An 18,908-nucleotide genomic window follows, 5' to 3' on the forward strand; every position below is an offset into this window, starting at 1 on the left:
CCAGTCACTGTAGAGTACAGCGTGTGGCCTGTTCCCCTGCACTGACCTTCAACACACAACCTCAAACAGAACAGCCTCTCTCACTCTCACTCACACTCACACACACACACACACACACACACACACACACACACACACACACACACACACACACACACACACACACACACACACACACACACACACACACACACACACCTTTCAAATGTCACAGAACTAGTAGCAGTAAAACCAATAAACCACAATTAAGGCAGAGACTGGCAATTACACACACAATGTGAGGCAGTCCATCTGTGCGTATGCGCGCGCGCGTGTGTGTGTGTGTGTGTGTGTGTGTGTGTGTGTGTGTGTGTGTGTGTGTGTGTGTGTGTGTGTGTGTGTGTGTGTGTGTGTGTGCTCCTCAGCTCTGGCTGGTAGTATAATAATAAAAAAACAAACTTAAAAGACAATCAGCTAGAGGTCACAACACGCCAAGAATAAAAAGTAGGCAAGAGGAAAGGAAAACAAGACCACAAGGGCAGAGGAAGAAAGACAGTGACGTTTAGAGATAGGAGTGAAAGAGAATAAGAAAGAAGGCAGGGGAGAAAGGAAGCAATGAAAGCGAAAACAATGCAGCCTGCACATAAAATTACATGGTGTTTTCCATTGGCACTAGGCCATTTCGGCACCAGCAGGGGGGTAAGTTCAGTCCTAGATTCTAGTCCATCCATCCGTCCGCTTTTACGTCCAGAACTCTAATAATCTCATAGGTATCACAGGGCTGTCACCCAAGGTAACTGCGCGTCTGAGAGAGCTCATCGTAAATCCTGGTGTGTAGTATGCGCAGGCGAAGAAACACACTAAAAAGAAATCATTTATATATATTCCCATGTTGATCATTTAGAAACACACACCCAAACGCACACACTAGAAGAGCAGAGTACAGAGCAGTTTTATGGTAGAACACTTGCATAATTTACATCTGCGTGTTTTTTCGGTGGCTGCAGCTGTACAGCTCTAACTGTGCAAAGCTCTGCACGTTTGTATAACAGAGGATGAAGCAGCACAGTCCGCATATAATCAAGGAAGGGTAGACAAGATGACTACTACCCTGCTCGCCGGCATAGATGGGTGTTGTTTTTATCCCTTTCTCTGTGTGTACAAAATATATACACAACTAATGGTATCTCCAGGGTGTGCAGCCTGCAAGCATAATGAAAACTGTATGCCTTTAGCACAGTCAAGGATGTAACTGTATCCACCAGGTTAATGCTGAATTATGTCTGCCTTCTGAAGACAGTAGAAAACTTTGTGGATGTTTTAACTAGCAACCAACACGTGGTGGGATTTCTCCCGGTCCTGCCAATTGGTCAGTATGACGGTAACGTTTTTGGGTGAGAGAGAGAGAGAGAGAGAGACAGAGAGAGAGAGAGATTGACAGAAGCCAAAGAGCACTGCACACAGCTCTACCAAGCAACATCACAAAACACTAAGATAGAGAGCGAGAACGAGAATGAATATCTACACTTACGCATTAATTCATAATGATGATAAACATAAAGAGAAAGAGCAGCCACTGCTGGCCCTTTAAACTAACGACATTGGTCTGTTGTGGGGTGTGTGAGCATACACATCACTCAGGGAGATGAAAAAATATGACAGAGGGGAATAGATGAGAGGAAAGGGAATGAGTGAGGACCTGGAGAGGATAGAGAAGGGAAGAGGAAAAAGAGAAGAAAGGAAGGAAGGGAGCACAGCAGAAGGGCATCGCGACCCCCACTGTATATGTGGTGTGTGTGTGTGTGTGTGTGTGTGTGTGTGTGTGTGTGTGTGTGTGTGTGTGTGTGTGTGTGTTAGGCTTCTGTTTCGATGTGATCTCAAGTTCGGAAACATGGTTACAAATTAACCAATTAAGTACCTTAAGAATAGCATGGGTCAATCACAACAAAAGCTAGCTGTGACACACACGCCATATGGCATGGAAAGTCACGCCTCCTGTGAAGTATAGGAGACAATACACTTAAGCAGTGTGTTTGTTTTAGCGTATGCGTGGGCCCCAGCTTTATTTTAGGCAGCTGAAACAAAGAAGTCCCAGGGAGGGAGAACGAGAGAGACAGGGAGAAATTGAGAGAGAGAGAGAAACGCCTACACTCAGTTCACTCTGTGAAATCCAAGAAGCCCAAATCATTTCTCTGGGTTAAATGTTGATACGCCATTAGAGAAATGAACATAAAACCAACACAATGGGGTTTGAAATGATGAGTTGTTTTCTTTTCCACTGTGATCCTCATTCAGAAAACAGCAAAGGAAATAAAAGGACGGTCAGGTACGATCAGATATCACAAGATGATAAACCAAAAAACAAAACAAAAAAACAACCACAACACATGTAACGTCATGTGAGAGACCACAATGTTTGTCTCAGCAGCAATAATCACGAGCATCTGGTTATGTTCCCGGACCCACTATGGTGTTACGCAGGGTCATTTGGCCGAAAGGTAGATCTGTATAAATTAGCATAATGGCCATAATCTAGATGGCTACTTTCTGTGTATACTTTCATCCTCAGAGGTTGAAATACTTTGTGTAAAAAAAACAACAACATGTTTATCTACATGTTTTGTGGAAGTGCTTGTTTCCCAGGATCCTTAAGTGGCGAGGCAGAGTTTGCACAACCCATACAGCTACAACAGCCACGTCTGCGGTAAATATTACAGGCTGAAATAAACCAGAACAACATCACATCCTTTGTGCAATCTGCAAAGGAGACCTTTCCTATAATGGTATGTTGTGTGTTTCCTATAGTATCAGTAAAGCTTTTACACAACACATACACTCATAACATTTTGCCACAAGGAGTCTTTTGTGTCACCTCGATAATCTCATTAGCTCCAGCTAATGACAAACTGTATACAAGTGTTTAAGCCCGTGTTTCGTCGGTTCTCTACTGAGAACATGACGGACGCACACTTTTGTAGGTCTTACTAAAGGTGGCTGTACTGTGCGAGGAATCACACAAACACGCACACGCTCGTGGTTCTCTGACATGATGACTGCACAAAGCCCAGTGTCAGTGCACAGGAAAAATGGCAGAAATAGAATTCACAATAACTAGAGTGCAGTGCGGGGAGCTTAGGACTCCCATTAGGTGCTAATGGATTCTCATGCTTCAGTGTTCCCCGAAGTACGATTGCACAGGCCAGAGACAGGTCCGGAGATTGAGAGGCGTGAGAGAAATAGATAACCAGAAAATTAGATGGTCAGGACGAAGCACAAAGAACCTGAGGTAATGTGAAACGAGAGGGGGGAAAAAAAAAAAAAAAACCATTACCTAGAGGTACTACTAACTTTTCCCAATCAACAACAGAAGGCAACACATATGACGGTTCCTCCCCTTAGAAAATGCAATGAAAGTGGCTGCCATCTTAGGTAAAGCTAAGATGACGTGTCTTTGTCAGATCTTAGAGGAAACTCAGGATACTGCTTGTGTCTGAACTAGAGGCAGCGTAAAAAGGGAAAGGGAAATCAAATCAAGGAGAAAGGAGAGAGAGAGAGAGAGAGAGAGAGAGAAGAGGGTAATTGAGAGAGCTGAGGCTGATCCAGAAATGAAGACGAGACAGAATGGCGGGAGCAGAAATCTGAAAGAGCAGCTCAGCGGGATGTGGAGGAGAAAGGCAAAGAGAGCCCTGGAGGAATTCTTTAAAAGACAAGGAGGGAGGGAGGGAGGGAAGCAAGACAGGAGGAGGCAAGGAAAGGGCAAACAGAAGGGAAGGAAGGAAGGTTGCATCTAGCTTGCCGCCTGACACTGTGACAATGGATTCAGCCCTTTTAACTCAGGCGCAGGCATTATGGGGGAGGACATAGCCTGAGGTATTCTCTTTCTCACACACACACACACACACACACACACACACACACACACACACACACACACACACACACACACACACACACACACACACACACACACACACACACACACACACACACACACACACACACACACACACACACACACACACACACACACACACACACACACACACAAACATGCTCTCTGCACACCACGCGACTGACAACGTGCTGCACAGGCACAGGACAAGCCCTGGAAACACCTCGTTCGACACGGAATGGAAATGTGTGTGAGTTGAGGGGGGTGTACAGTTTCCCCCTCCCTGCCTCTGCATCGCCCATTCATTGCTCCGACGGCCCGGATGTATACAGATAATCCATCACATCTTTGACCCTCGGTTTATCTCTGTCACTGTGAAGAAAGCCTCTGTTTCAGAACTGTTTTCGAGTTGTGCCCTCACTTTGTTAGAGGATACTGCACCATGCGTATGACTCTTAAGTTCTTTCTTGAGATTAGGATCCGTAGTTGGGTTCAATTTCAGCTGTCTTCAGGTGGTACTGGCAAAGAGCTCAGGATGTTCTAATGGTTTATGAGCCACGTGGAGGAGTGATTCAGGTGGATACTGTTGATTTAACAGTGCCGGTCCTGGTGTTAAATCGGAGTGGGATGCTAATCAATCAAACTGTGCATTGGTTGGCCTGAAGACCGGACATGAGATTGAGTAGAAAGCTTCATGTCAAAATTGGAAGTGGGCCAGCAAGTTTAAGGATAATTGTGCGTTCACAACAAACGTCAGGCGAATAATTCCATAATGAGATTACATACAAAGTCAATGCAGAGACGCGGCACGATTGGCTCACAATTCACGTCATTCCCTCACTCTCTCGAGTTGAAATATTTGAATTAGTGTGACGTGTTGTGTTTACGTGTGTGTGCGTTTGTTCAGAGGAGGTTTATGGGTAAAGTGGAGGGAAGAACACGCGGGTTGTGCATGATCCTGCGGCCAAAATCGCACGAGTGAAGCAACGTGAAAAAAAGCACCAGCCTTATTTGAACACAGCACTCAGGGTGGTGCTATTCCTTATTTTTATTTTCTGATTTCAAACAAATCATTTAAAGTTAGAAAATCGACAATGCGCTCATCCGTCTGTCAGGCCTTTCTGACCATCTCCGCTTTCAGACATGCACTGAAATCCGGACATTTTCCCCGAACTATTCCTGCAGGTCCCCTTGTAAAATGTACGTAAAAATGTCCCACGTGGGAACACAGAAGGAAAGTGAGCAGTGTGGATGATGATGATTGATGTCCTGCCTCCTGCATGCTCTAACCAGATGCCACAGAATGTCCCGGAAATGTTCCTGTGGGTGTGATAATGGGTGTAATATTATGTTTGGCACTATATTTTAATATGTTGCCATGATTACTTTGCGATTAACTTCCCTGTAGACATTAATATCATACGGATACGCGCGGGAGAATCAACAGATGAATAAATAAGTAGAAAGCTTGTAGGGTAATTGAGGACACACTTGCTTCGCAGACGGCCCGACACAGCGCGTCCCTCTGGTGAAGCATGTTAAATTGATAAACATTAGCTCGGCATCAGCTCGTTTCCATCGACTCCCCCTCTGAAAATTAAGGGTCGCTAACCTGTGGTTACCAAAACAGGATGTTAGCGTCCTCATTGCCAATTCTAAACATCGGATTAGATAAGAGGTCCACACAGCTTTGTGTGTTGACTTCCTGATGGTCCTAGTACAAGCGAGCACTAGTACAAAGTACTGCGCACAGATTCAACTGGATATTATTCAAATTTGAGTTGTGCAAAACATGTCTTCATGCTTCATGGGGTGATTATAAAGCATCAGGGTCGTGATAAACAGCCAGTGGGTCAGAGTTCACGCGGCAAACGAGAGTGATGAACAAAAAAAAAAAACCCTCCTGCAAGATTGTGAAACCACAAAGCAGGCATGGCATCATGAGACGCTCATAGTTTGATAGTCATCAGATAGACATCAGTGAGTGCCAGCATTTCAAGCATAGATTTGTTTCCTTTCAGCCACAACTGAGTTTAACAAGATCCTCGCATCACTGCGTTCACCAAAAGGAGCTTGAGATAAGAAACTGTTTGAAAGAGGCAGAATCTCCACAACACAGCGTCACGGTTACAACGTAAACTGTTTCCGTGTTCTGTTGCTTTCCTGCCTTTGCTGCTGCAAACAATCTCACCATACACGTTGTGTGTTGGAGGGAGCTAAATGCCACAGGATCGGGGCATCTCTCTAGGTACTAACATAGAGAAATTCTGTCTTTCAACGGAGTTAAGTGGTTCCCTGTGGGAAATCACAAATAGCAAACTGTAACTCTGACCGCTGGACGACAGACTCATGATAACTTCTTACTGAAAGGCGAGTGGGCTCCCAGCAAACATTTGGTCTGTGTGTGTGTGTGTGTGTGTGTGTGTGTGTGTGTGTGTGTGTGTGTGTGTGTGTGTGTGTGTGTGTGTGTGTGTGTGTGTGTGTGTGTGTGTACTCACGTAGGAAATGTTTCTCCAGTAAGGCAATTTCCAAGTGACCTTTGACTTCATTTAGTCGATCTGACTCCGATCTCTGGAACTCCTGGATGGCCGCAGCCATGGTGGGAGACCCTGAACCCGCCTGTGCGCGAGCGCACACACACAAACACACACACACACACACACACACAAACATGGATCCATGCACACATTCACAAGCAGAGAAAAAAAGAAAAGAATGTGTTTGGTTTTAGAATTACAAGTACTAGCAGGGATATCCCATATGAGCTAACACACACACACACACACACACACACACACAGTTAAGCCTGGCGCATGACTCACAGAAATGTTTCCTCCCGGTTTAAGTCCAGCAGGAGAGAGGAGAAAGGAGGAGGAGGAGGAGAAGGGCGAAAAAGAGGATATTCCCCCCTCTTCAAAAAGCAGCGCTGATGACTCACACACACCTCTGATTAAGGGCTTTCACACACGGACACTAACACAACTAGCAACACAAAATGTGTGTGAACAGGGCGAACGGCAATGACTGAGAGACGCCACCTGTGTCAGACAGAGAGGAGGAGAATGAGGGAGAAAGGTGTGAGGGGCGAGTGCACGATGGAGAGAGGAGGAATGAGGAAGAAGAGCAGGAGGAGAGATGGCTGTGTTCGCAGGAAGATGAGCTCTGCAGGCTGAGCATCGATGCTCCACCATGGCGAGGCTCCTTTAAGAGACTCACACTCACGCACGCACGCACGCACACACTGCAGCAGCTTCTCCCAAACAGCAGCAACCAGCATGTTTTGTGTGTGTGTGTGTGTGTGTGTGTGTGTGTGTGTCTCGTCTACAAACTGCAATGTCTTTAGTTGATGGGCTCACTGCAAGAGAGCGGGCAGGAGAGAGAGAGAGACAGAATCTAACAGCCGGGTGGGGAGACACAGAGATGGAGAGTGTCCCTGATTAAAGAAACACTTCTAAGAGAAACGAAGGAGATTCTCTTCAAGGAGTGTGTCTTGGATAAAGAGAAAAGGGACATCTACGGAGGTTATGGGAATTAAATGGAGACGTGGATAAAAAGGGAGAGAGAGGAAGCGAAAGAGGTAGAACAAGACAAAGATGGAGAGGATGTGGAGGAGCAGGCGAAAGCAGACGGCGGGAGTGAAAAGAACGGTTGCTGCATTACGAGCAATCAGCATCAGGAGCTCTGCTGTTGAATTTTGACAGCGTTCCGTTTTTGAAAAGTGTCAAATCGGCACACCTTCGTGCGTCTACGTTAATAATCGGTCGGATTGCCCGGTCGCCCAAAGTAGGTCAAGCCCTGACGTCAACCTGGGCGATTATCGGCCGATTAATTATTGTGTGCCCCCTCCTTTTTCAAGAGCGAGGCTGATGCGAGCAGAGGAATGAGCTGCTGTCCCACCGCTGCTGTAAAACTCCAGGGACTGTCTGGTGTAGGATAGAGGTGAATGCATTTTCTGCAACAGGGATGTGAATCAAATTAAGCCACGATCCCCCCCGAGAAGAAATTCTTTCTGAAAGTGTCTTCTCAGTCTCTCCTCTGAATTTACTTGATCCAAAGCAAAATTAACAAAGCACTCAGTCTGTCACTATTCGTTTGTGCTTCTGTTCAATAAGCTTGATTATACATACACTTCCCCCCCTCCCCTGTGAAACCATGGCACCCTCCTCTTTACCCAACCCGACTTCCTGTTAACCCTGCGATGACTTGACTCGACTGTCTGATACGGCTGACGGTGCAACAGAGGGAATTAAAATGGGTGTGTGTATTTTTTTTCCCGTACATACATTTATCCATTATGCGATTGTTATTCATGGATGGATAATGGATGCAACGGAACAAAGTATGACAGGTGCGGCGGGGGGAGCCATTTGATCTAGTCAAAGTGAGGCAGGTCACATGCATGTCGTTTGTTCAAGGACTGAACGCCATCTGCTTGGTGACATTCTACCTATTTAGTATGGATAACACGGGAAAGTGTCATAAAGTCTCAGTTTGTGTATTCTTGCAGCCCAAGGGCACACGCTGTCCTCTTCATAAACAGATGAGGTAATGAAGTTGAGGTTAGGACCCAGTTCATGGGGCTGGAGGGATCGTATTAGCATGGGTGGGCCTGTGAAGGGCCCCTGCAACTACCACGAAGGAACAGAGGGGACCTATGAAGGGCACTATGCAGGGAAGATGAGATTTCCATCAAGCAGCGGCAGCTCTTGGATACTGAATGCAACTGCATGCTATGTGTGTTTGTCTGTGTGCACGTGTGTGTGTGTGTGTGTGTGTGTGTGTGTGTGTGTGTGTGTGTGTGTGTGTGTGTGTGTGTGTGTGTGTGTGTGTGTGTGTGTGTGTGTGTGTGTGTGTGTGTGTGTGTGTATCACAGATAGCTTGGTTTATTTTGGGGCTTCAGTGTGTGACTCATCACTGCCGTGATGTGGGCGATGTTTCCTCCGGTGGGCTGGTAATCATGCACACAAACACCAGTGCACTGCACACACAGACAAACAAAAACTCCAGCTCACAATCCAGGCTACTCCCTTGGACAGAACTCACATGCCACAGATAATTTTTTTCGCGAGGCCCTTTGTGGTTGAAAGTTTTTTTTGTGTAGTACCACTGATTTGACAACGGGCCTTGGGATGCAGGAAAGACCCACAGACACACACACACACACACACACCCAAAAGTTAAATCAGTCGTCTATTTGAGGAGGAACGATGAAAAAGAGGAGATGAAGATGAAGAAGACGCCCCGGGGGGCATTCGATCCTTAAATGGTACGATCGAGCGACTGATCCAGTGTTTTTAACTCTGGTATCTTCCCATCGACAGTGCCGCTGACTTCAAGTCGTGAGAGAGAGCTGCAGATTTCATGAAATATGAATAGTATCTAGCGTGGGAGGATGAAATATCTGAAAACATTATCTGGTTTTTTTTCTCACCATTTCCTCTCCATCCTTTCGATCTGCTCCTTTTTTCTGAGGCTACATTTATGTCCCCTAGTCCACTTTATCACTTTTTCTGCTTTAATCTGTTCCCTCCTTCAATTTTTCATTTCCATCCTCCTGCCGTACAATATCGGCTCATCTCGCCGCTGCTATTTCTGCTCACGTCCGCCGCCGGCCGTCGTCTCTATTCTGTGTCCACCGTTGGAAAAAATCTTTATCACTGTAATCTCGTCCATTTTTCTTCATCATAACAAGTCCCTCCGTCCATCGTGCTCCTCTACAGTTCAGCTCAGTGGCACAAAGTGTAAGGAGGGGAAATCGAGCTTCGATTTAAAAACACCATACTAGTTACGGAAATGATGTTGGAGTCATGCTGAGGTCAGATAATCTTTTACAGAAGGAATAATCATTTTTTAAAACCAATCGGGTGTGCTTGTCCAGGCCAGTCTCAGCTCTTTGACAAAAATATGTTATCACTTACCTAGTAAGCATGATAAATAACCGAGACAGAGATATAAAGAGGGGGAGTGACAGAACTAAAGACAAACAGAAAGGCAGAGGATTAAGGGAAGGACATAAAGAAACATAAAATGACAGAGAAAAAGATCATGAGAAGCAAAAGAAAGAAGAGGAAATGAAAGAAAATCACTTTCTACTTCCTCCCTCAAACGTGATCAACCGCGAATATGGCCGTAGCTCAAAAGCCCACACCCAAAACACACACACACACACACACACCCACAGACGTTCATATACATCATGCACGGTGAGCACTCACAGGGTCTCGCAGGAGCTCCTCCGTGTCTCGCAGAACCGCCTTGGGCTTCGGCTGCACGTCGTCGCTACATTCGTTGTCGGAGGCGGGCGGCGACTCCGCCAGGTCCGGAAAGTCGTCCCTCGTCCTGGGGCCTCGGAAGCGGATCTTGTCCAGGCGCTTTAGCATGGTCAACACCGCGCACCTGGGCTTTACCTTAACATGGCGGACGGCAACCCTGCAGTGACAAATGAAGACAATTGGTATACAGGAGCTACAGGGATATTTTCTTTCTGCTGCAAGAGAACTGCAAGTCTACCCTCTTCTTCCACTGCCTTTTACTTTTGTACGTCTAATTATTTCTGTTTATTTTGTAATTCTCTAATATCTAATGGTTTAGGATGTTTTTGTCTTCTTCTTTAATGCACTTTGAATCGCCTCGCTGTTGAAATGCGCTACACAAATAAAACTTGCCTCGAACCGTCGATGCTATCGATGCCCTAACCTCGTCAGTGCTTGTGATTTGCTCTCACGTTCGGCCTGCACAGGAACATGGAACCAGTAACCATGTTAGGCCCATGATAACCACATCCTTTCACTCCTCCGCCAAACAGTTGATAGCAGCCGATCTGCAGACCTCGCTTTCCGAATTAGATTTTCAGAGCAGGACCAGTTGCAGGGCTGGCGACAGGCTGTGCAAAGCTTAACGGTTGTTGTTTTTTTACGTGTTGAAAAGCCGTGATGTAATGATGACAGATAGATCGGGGAGGCTGTTTGTGTCATCACACATGGAGCCACAGAGGACCGTTTCCTCTGGACAAAGCAGCAGATGCTTGAGACTGCAGTTAAAATAAATCCCACCGATAGAGACAGAATATAGACAAGTTTCATAAATGAATGCGCACAAAAAGTGAGCATTACAGTACAAGAGTGCTATAAATCATGATAAGCATTGAAATATTTTAAACCACAACAGGTGCTTAAGTGTTACTGGCAAATATTCTGCCATGTCTCCTCACTGCGACCAGTTCACGACTGCCACCGACTTGTGGTAAACGAAATTAGCACCTGCCCCACTCGCTAAATGACAGAAAAAGTACGTCAGTCCACACATTTGGCAGATTGTTTAAGCAAACCTACTTTGATGTCACCAGAAACACAAAACAGTAAAGACGGATTACTGGTAAGTGAGTCAGAAAGCATGTGGCGGTACATTGCTGGCAGCTTATCAGTGTTTTCGCTGGTAAAATGTCTCTGTGGCGTTCAATCCAATCAATCAATCATCTAATCCAATTCCTTTGCGACTCACCCGGGCATTGATTGGGGGTTACCTCGCTCCCTTAGATCCAGGCCAGTTTGACTTCCTTTCCATTCAGCAACAGCCTGTCAGTAATTACTATACTGCAGTCAGAGCTTGTCTATGCACGTTATGGTTGACAACGTTACTACTGACTAGTGTATATGGCACACACACACACACACACACACACACACACACACACACACACACACACACACACACACACACACACACACACACACACACACACACACACACACACACACACACACACACACACACACACACACACACACACACACACACACACCAACGATCTGGCAATTCTCTCACAGCTAACCAGCTAACCAACTGAGAACCGGAGACGTGCAAACTATCTTGTATCAATTCATTTCATTATGAAGTGTTTCGTTAACCACCGTAGTACAGAGAGCGAACATGGTTCAGAGATGGAAGATGAGAGGTTAGACAAAACATGGGAAGTCTGGCAGGGATCAAGATTAGCCTCACATTTCAAATAACTGTAAAATAAATTAATCTATCTATCTATTATTTAGAACACATCCGTTAAGGCTTTTCTCTGAATGAAAAGTGCTGACTGGATGAAAGCGAGATTCGCCTATAGAACACCTCCTCTGCCGGGTCTTCCCTGATTCGGATGAACGCGGCGTGTCAAAAATTTTTTCACAACAATCCATCATGCTTTCAAGCAGCTGACCGCGGGAAAGGTCTGGTAAACATGACTGCGTTGTTTTTTGACTGCTGCCATTTGTCATTTGGGCAGGGATTAAGTGTAGTTTCTTCGGGTTGTAATCCTCAAGAGATTGCTTAATCTGCCTGACTGGACAACAAGCCGCCACGCGGCCGAGAAAGTTATCTGACTGATGAGATGACAGACTGTTTTCTTGTGAGTAACTTACTGATAAGAAGACTGGTTGACAGGCTTGTTGTCTGACTGCTGATTCACTCAATTTCGAAGAACTCAAGAAACTGTTGTGTGGTAACTCGGCTGTCTAAATACACACACCCACACTAGGCATTGTTTTCTCAATAACTTCACATTCATTAAAATGTTTAGGCTGAATCAATTCATGAAAATAAAGTCACTGTCCCACTCACTTCCATTATTCAAGCAATTCCAACAGGACCAAAGAAAATTCATCTCATCAGACATCCCAAAGGAAATTCCAAGGTCCTTATTCTGTCTCCTAACGTCCTGTGAGTGATTATGATCTGGATTTTTACGGCTCCAGCAGCTTTTCAGATGTGAAGTTTTGATCTTTTACTTTTGTTTTTTTCTTCTGTTTTTTTGGCGTACAATAGTCGACTGGGTGTGTTTGGGTCTGGGACGGGGTGTTCCAATAAAAACATCACCACTGGTTTTGGGATGTCTTAATGGAGGTAAAAAATTAAGATTTAGGAATGTTTTTTTACAAAGAACTGACCACAGCCCATGCAAGAAAAAACTGTTTGGTTAGGTCCACCAAGTTGTTTGCTGGAGTTTTCCAATCATTTTGTTTTAGAAAAAACAACAGCCACAAAAAGTATAACACCAAAACATGTCCATTATAATTTGCTTTTGCATTTTTATTGTGTTTACATAATTGTCTTCTCCCTAAAAACATCCATCAATAAATGCGGACAAAAAAAAACATTTAAAAAATATTTCTAATACTGGTTTCCTCGATTCCTCTTTCCTTCCATCTCTCCACACATCCTTAATAAAAGGGACTGAGTTGTTGTAGACAAACACGGCGTGAAGGCAGCAAAAGGTTTAAGAAACATATATTGTATTTCCATTTGAACACAACCCACCAACATGGACACAGATAAGTGTAAATTACAGAGGTGCCTAGTGGGTTGATCTTTCCTCCCTGAGGGGGGTTGAGTGGAAACATGGTGAATGGCAGGTTAATAAACACTTACCTCCCCTCGTTCCCATCATGCAACAGTGAAATCTGTTATCGTAATAGAATAGAATCACAGCCTGCTGCGGTCAACAGCCAATTGTCAACCCAAACAACTTATGGTAACCCCGCTGTCAAACCTAGCCATAACAACAACGACAAATGAAAGCATCAGATGCACATATGCATACTCATTCAAAATCAACTTTAGAAATGGAAATATTCATTCAGAGTTCCATTGAAAGTCTGTAAGCAAGTGCTAGTATTAGTACAGGATTTCTTTCTCCAGTTCAGAGGCAGTTTCAGCCAAAGTTTCTTGAAAAGATGAACAAAAAAGAGAACAGGAGGAGGAGGAAGAAGATGAGGAGGAAGAAAGGGGCTTTAGCTCAAGGTCTGATCACTGAGTATGTTGCTGTGGGAACACACACACAAACGGCCCTCATGAGTCATTTGCTCGGCTGTGTATGAGCACAGAGACACCTCCATCCTCCTTTACCTAATCATGAGTTCCTGCTCACACCAGGCGGGTGCTCTCCTAACATATAACAAGAGAGAGAGGCAAAGAAATATGCACACACACAAATACACACACGTGCATACTACACAAAATGCCAATGTAAACTAGCCACACACACTCGGGATAGTGTTTGTACATAACCGGGTGAGTGTGTGTGTGGGGGGGGGGGGGGGGTTTGTGATCGGTGTGTGTGTGTGGGTGTATGTGCGTGTCCGCTTGTGAGTGTGAGTGTGCTTATGTCTGTCTGCGTAATCTTCTGCTAATGACCTGTAGTATCTGGAGGTTACTCTTGGTCAAACAGGTCACACTCACAGAAGCAGCCAATCACAGTCCTTCGGTCGATCTCGGGGCGTTAGAAGGAGTCTGATGCCTTTTACCCTATATCCCTGTATCTCAACAGCGCACGCTGTTAGTGGCAGCGTGCGCTGCTCAGTTTAAACTACCTCCACGCCGGAAAACAATGCTCTGATGTGATCAAGCATGATTGTATCTCACTGGTATCAGCCTCACAGTTAAACTGAAGAGATGTGTGTAAACATACACTAAATAGTTAAGCTAGCAAAAACACGGGGGAGATTATATTGTTAAACCGAAGTAAACGCAATGTACACGCAAGAATGTAAGAAATGCAACCGCAAACATTCATCAAATGTGATTGTGCATTTTACCAAAACAACTGTAATATTAAGGATTATATAATCTTAAAGAAACATTAATTTAAGACTCTCCCTGTTGTTTACAATTACTCCACATACAATGCAAGATAATATTATCACACTACACAGATCACGGGCAAACCTAATGCCATACTTTCAGACATACATCCTTGTTAGTGACTTACCATAACAAAATCATCAACTTCTTTTCGGTAAGTCATTATCATCATCACAGTATCAATTCGTTCTCTCATCCGTCACCCCTGGACATCCTCGTGTTTAAGAGGATGCTGGCACGGCGTGTACCACATGAGGTGGGAGTGGCTCTTTGTATCTCGACATCCTATTCACTGTTGCCCATCAGCCATGCATGATAGACCAGGAGGGGCGCGAAGGATGCACTCAAACAGGCACATACTGTTGAGCACAATAGAGGCTACTGCACTCACACAAGTGGGCCACTTTCTATGCAAGTGCATTTTCTGGGACATTAGGCAGTAGGCTCGCATTTCACAAGAACAGAAAGTTTGACAATAACTAACTTGTTCGGGGGAAATGCCACTGTGTTGTGTTTCCGTCCGGGTAACGGCTGCAAACCTTGTTTCCTTCCACAGGTGCCTCTCACGCAAATGTGCTACATAAAACCATGTATCATCATCATCATAATCGTCATCAAAGTCGTCCACGGCGTTTAAACGAGGCTCAGTGTAGCAAAACTAAACTCCAATAAGTTTCATCAGACGCTGACAGAAACAGAGAGAGAAAGAGAGGTCAACGTGACGACCTTAAGACATCTGTCAACAGACTCTGAGCTCGTCAGATCAATCAGACATGCACTCAGACTGAGGTGACGGACGACAGGGGGTCTAGTGGTACACTCTGCCTGGTGTCATTTTGGAAGGACAAAAAGATTAATATGACTGAATCAGCCCCCATGGTTCAACATTGTATCACCTCTCCAGCCAAACTGCCCAAATACTCTGTCACTTCTGAGGCTCCACATTCCTACTCACTTGATGCACATAAGTTATAGTAAATATGTTTTCGTCGAGCCAGCTTCTTTTTGTTTGATGTCGGCCCCGGGGCCGGAGCAGGGAGGAAGGGAGGAGAGGGCCGATCTGATGGGACTTTAATTAGACCTATTAGACCCACTTCTGCTCTGTTTGTAGTCTAAAGGCCAAACGGGCAAGGCAAGGAAACGTGTGCAAGTGGAGTCGCTCAACAAATTTTGGAGAATGGAGCGATAAAAGAAAAGGACAGGAAGGAAAGGATGCGCCGGCTTTTATCTGGCCCACTAATGCAACCCCTCTGGGGCGGCTTGTTGTTGGCGGACCAAAAATAAAAGTCACATATGGCAGGCCAGTTTAGGGTTTTATTTGTTTTTTCTCTGTCAATGCAGCTTTTGAATACTACCCCTTGGATTGTGTTTTGGACATAGCAAGTCATGTGCATTGTGTTTTTGAATGACACAAATCTTAATATCACCTTGCGGGGACAGTAACAACAACCGGAGTCAGAGTTTGGAGAAAAAGAATACAAATTTCATTGGAGAGATTATGAAAAGACTTTGTTGTTGTTATAATCCTCCAACGCTGTCCTTGCACTCCCCGCTGCTATCATTCCACCATACAGTTATATAAACAAAGCATATCAATAATCAATTCTTTCTCAACAACTGCCTCTCAATTTGGACAATGGTACTGGTAGGGGGGTGTGTGTGTGGGGGGGGTCAAAGGTGTAATTGTGATTGTAAAGCAGCTACAGTGCACCCCCTCCCCCCCCCCCCCCCCCCCCCACACACACACACACACTTCCACCATGAATATGAATATGAATGGGGGGAATTCAGTGGTGTTTGACAGCACCTGTCAGAACAGGGGGACTCTCAAACCGCAGGTGTCGGGGCTTCTATCTGTCCGTGAACACACCGCGCCAGCGCTTGAACGAGGTGCATCACTATTCTGGGGTTGAGTTATTAAGGCTCTGCCGTTGATTAACAATACACAAAATCATACTGCAAATGAAAACAGCTAATTACAAACATGAATTCATCGACGGCGGACACAGTTCAGGCGTGAACGTCCGCGGCTCCGTCCCACACTGGTACAGTTGGAGATTAGCTAGGCCGAACGACACTCACTCTTGTGTTCACCCAGACGAGTCCGTTAGACCTCAATCGCGGAGGCAGCGGCTCGGCAGCAGTCTGAAATTAGGGCCTCGACTGAACAGTTTCAAGAACATGGTCGGACATGTTCATCTGTAACGTGAGCAGGACACGACGTGGAAAATGAAATAATCCACACTTTTGGAATGACCCCGAATGCACCGCGCGATAGACGGATGACACCTAACCTTCTTCTTCTTCTTCTTCTTCTTCTTCTTCTCTCTTAATATAAGACACCGAGGAGGAGAGGGAGGTGCAAATGGAGGAATACATAAAGTAGTCTTACCCAGCACGTAAATCGTAGCAAAGTTTCATGAACACTGAGATTGCCTTTGGTCCGCGTTATCCTTTCAGTGCACCTGCTGCTCGGGACGCGTTCCGCGGACAAATGTGGCGCCGGTCTCACGACGAGAGCCGCTCGCTCGGTGCCTCCATCCCCGCGGTGCGCGCTCGTCTCTCTGGCCGGCGACCACACGTCGTCTGCTGCTGAGTGCTGAGCGGTCAGACCGGCGGTCACACCGACGTGGGAAGGGGGAAGGAAAGAAGAACAAAAAAAAAAATACCAGTTGCGTCCCTCCTCCTCCTCCTCCTCCTCCTGCTGCTGCTCCTCCTCCTGCTCCTGGGCAGTACCGTTAAACCCCGAGCTCGCGGATTCCAGCGTCGCCGTCGCCTCTTGTTGATTTCGCAGGACTCGAGTCGGGCCGAGGAGCGGGGCCGAGGACGTTTCGTCAGTGTTCGGGGAGGTTCCGGGGGGGCGGGGGTCCGCTCTCTTAAAGGGGCCGTTGGTGGCGGATGACGCCTCCGACAGGACACACACACACACACACAGGCACACACACACACGGACGCCCCCTCCTCTCCTTACCACCCACCGCCCTGTGGCTGCTGCCGCTGTGTTATGTAACAAGTGGCCAAAACAATGGCCTCATTAAAATGTAATAACAAAAAAAAATAAAGATAAAAAATAAAAAACACTTCATACCAACCACCCAAAAAATGGCCCCTGGAAAGCCTGGAATTAAAAGGTGATTTTTTTTGTTTGAAATTAGTGGTTTCGAAGTATTAAGTGTCATAACATAAATTTAAATAATTGGCTGAATAAATTGGTTGAGAGACTGAACTATGTACTTCAAGAGTAATTCCACAGAGACTGCTCATGTATAGGGCCCAGAATTTAGTACTGCAAACCTTTGATATATAGGAATATATCAGGAATATATCAGGAATATATATAGATATATATATCTATATATATCTAAATATATATAGATATATATATCTATATATATTCCTCCCACAGTCCAAAGACATGCAGAATGGGGTTAGGTAAATTGAAGACTCTACATTGACCGTAGGTGTGAATGTGAGAGTGAATGGTTGTCCGTCTCTGTATGTGGCCCTGCGATAGGCTGGCGACCTGTCCAGGGTGCACCCCCGCCTCTGGATAATGTTTGAATGCATATTTGAAAATGCCCTGTTGCTCCTCCTCCTTAGTTTTAAAGGTTGCGTCTGTATTACTTCTGAATAATTTTGCTGTTTTCAATTCAAATGATTATTTTTTACATGGAACCTCCTTTAAAATAAACACAAATAAGGTTTTTCCCATGTTACAAATTACATAGTTAAGTTCAGGAAAGTATACGGATATTTTTTTGGTCTGGTGAAATTGAGGATTATGGTTTTATTTTGCCATGATCTAAATCCTGTACTAAAGTGTTCTTCACACTTCCAAGAAATGGAATTCTGGAGGTAAAATACTGACACCTATTGGGTAAATAGTTGATGTAAAGAATAAAACATTGGTACCAGCGCCAAAATGGTTTTATCTTTCGAATATTGAAGTGATTTTTGGATGTATATATTCATAAATTTAACTCAACACACGCAAGCTTTTGAAGTACTGGCCTCTGCATGGTTGCCTCGTCGGTCAGAACAGCAGAATCCAAGTCCTTATTCGCCGGGGTCCCGGTTATCTCCCCCTTACTCCAGCGATGGCGATGGAGTGAGTGGTCTGCGGTCAACAGACTCCTCTGACGTTCCTCATGCCACTGCACCGACACTGTGAGTGAGTCAAACAGACCAAAAAAAAGGAGCAGAAGAAGAGGGGTTTGAAGGACAAGAGAGCGAAAGCGATATAAAGTGACTGAGAGAGAAACAGGAGTCGACGGAGCTCCTGACGCCTGAGATGGGACCAGAGATTGCGGGGACGCATGTATGTTCTATGTCCTGCTGTCAGACTACCGATGAGGATCAGTGTCCTCGCTTGGGCCTTTCGGCCTGGTTGTCCTGTTGCGTACATGAG

General features: G+C 45.3%; 1 protein-coding gene across 3 annotated transcripts in view; it reads right to left on the minus strand.

The window, feature by feature from the left end:
* Positions 1–17,360, minus strand: part of gramd4a (GRAM domain containing 4a) — a 40,627-nt gene extending 23,267 nt beyond the window's left edge. Inside the window, exons 1-3 of one of the 3 annotated variants that reach the window (XM_035611815.2) lie at positions 16,893–17,350; positions 10,087–10,300; positions 6,370–6,490 (exon numbers count right to left, since the gene is read on the minus strand). In XM_035611815.2, the coding sequence (XP_035467708.1) occupies positions 6,370–6,490; positions 10,087–10,300; positions 16,893–16,921 (364 nt within the window). In that variant the 5' untranslated portion in view covers positions 16,922–17,350. Of the gene's footprint in view, positions 1–6,369; positions 6,491–10,086; positions 10,301–16,892 lie in introns of all 3 variants that reach the window. The other 2 variants (XM_035611804.2, XM_047336322.1) reach the window with 2 other exon arrangements.
* Positions 17,361–18,908: the final 1,548 nt, after the last annotated feature.

Source organism: Scophthalmus maximus, chromosome 12 (genome assembly GCF_022379125.1).
Source record: "Scophthalmus maximus strain ysfricsl-2021 chromosome 12, ASM2237912v1, whole genome shotgun sequence".
NCBI classification, from domain to species: domain Eukaryota; kingdom Metazoa; phylum Chordata; class Actinopteri; order Pleuronectiformes; family Scophthalmidae; genus Scophthalmus; species Scophthalmus maximus.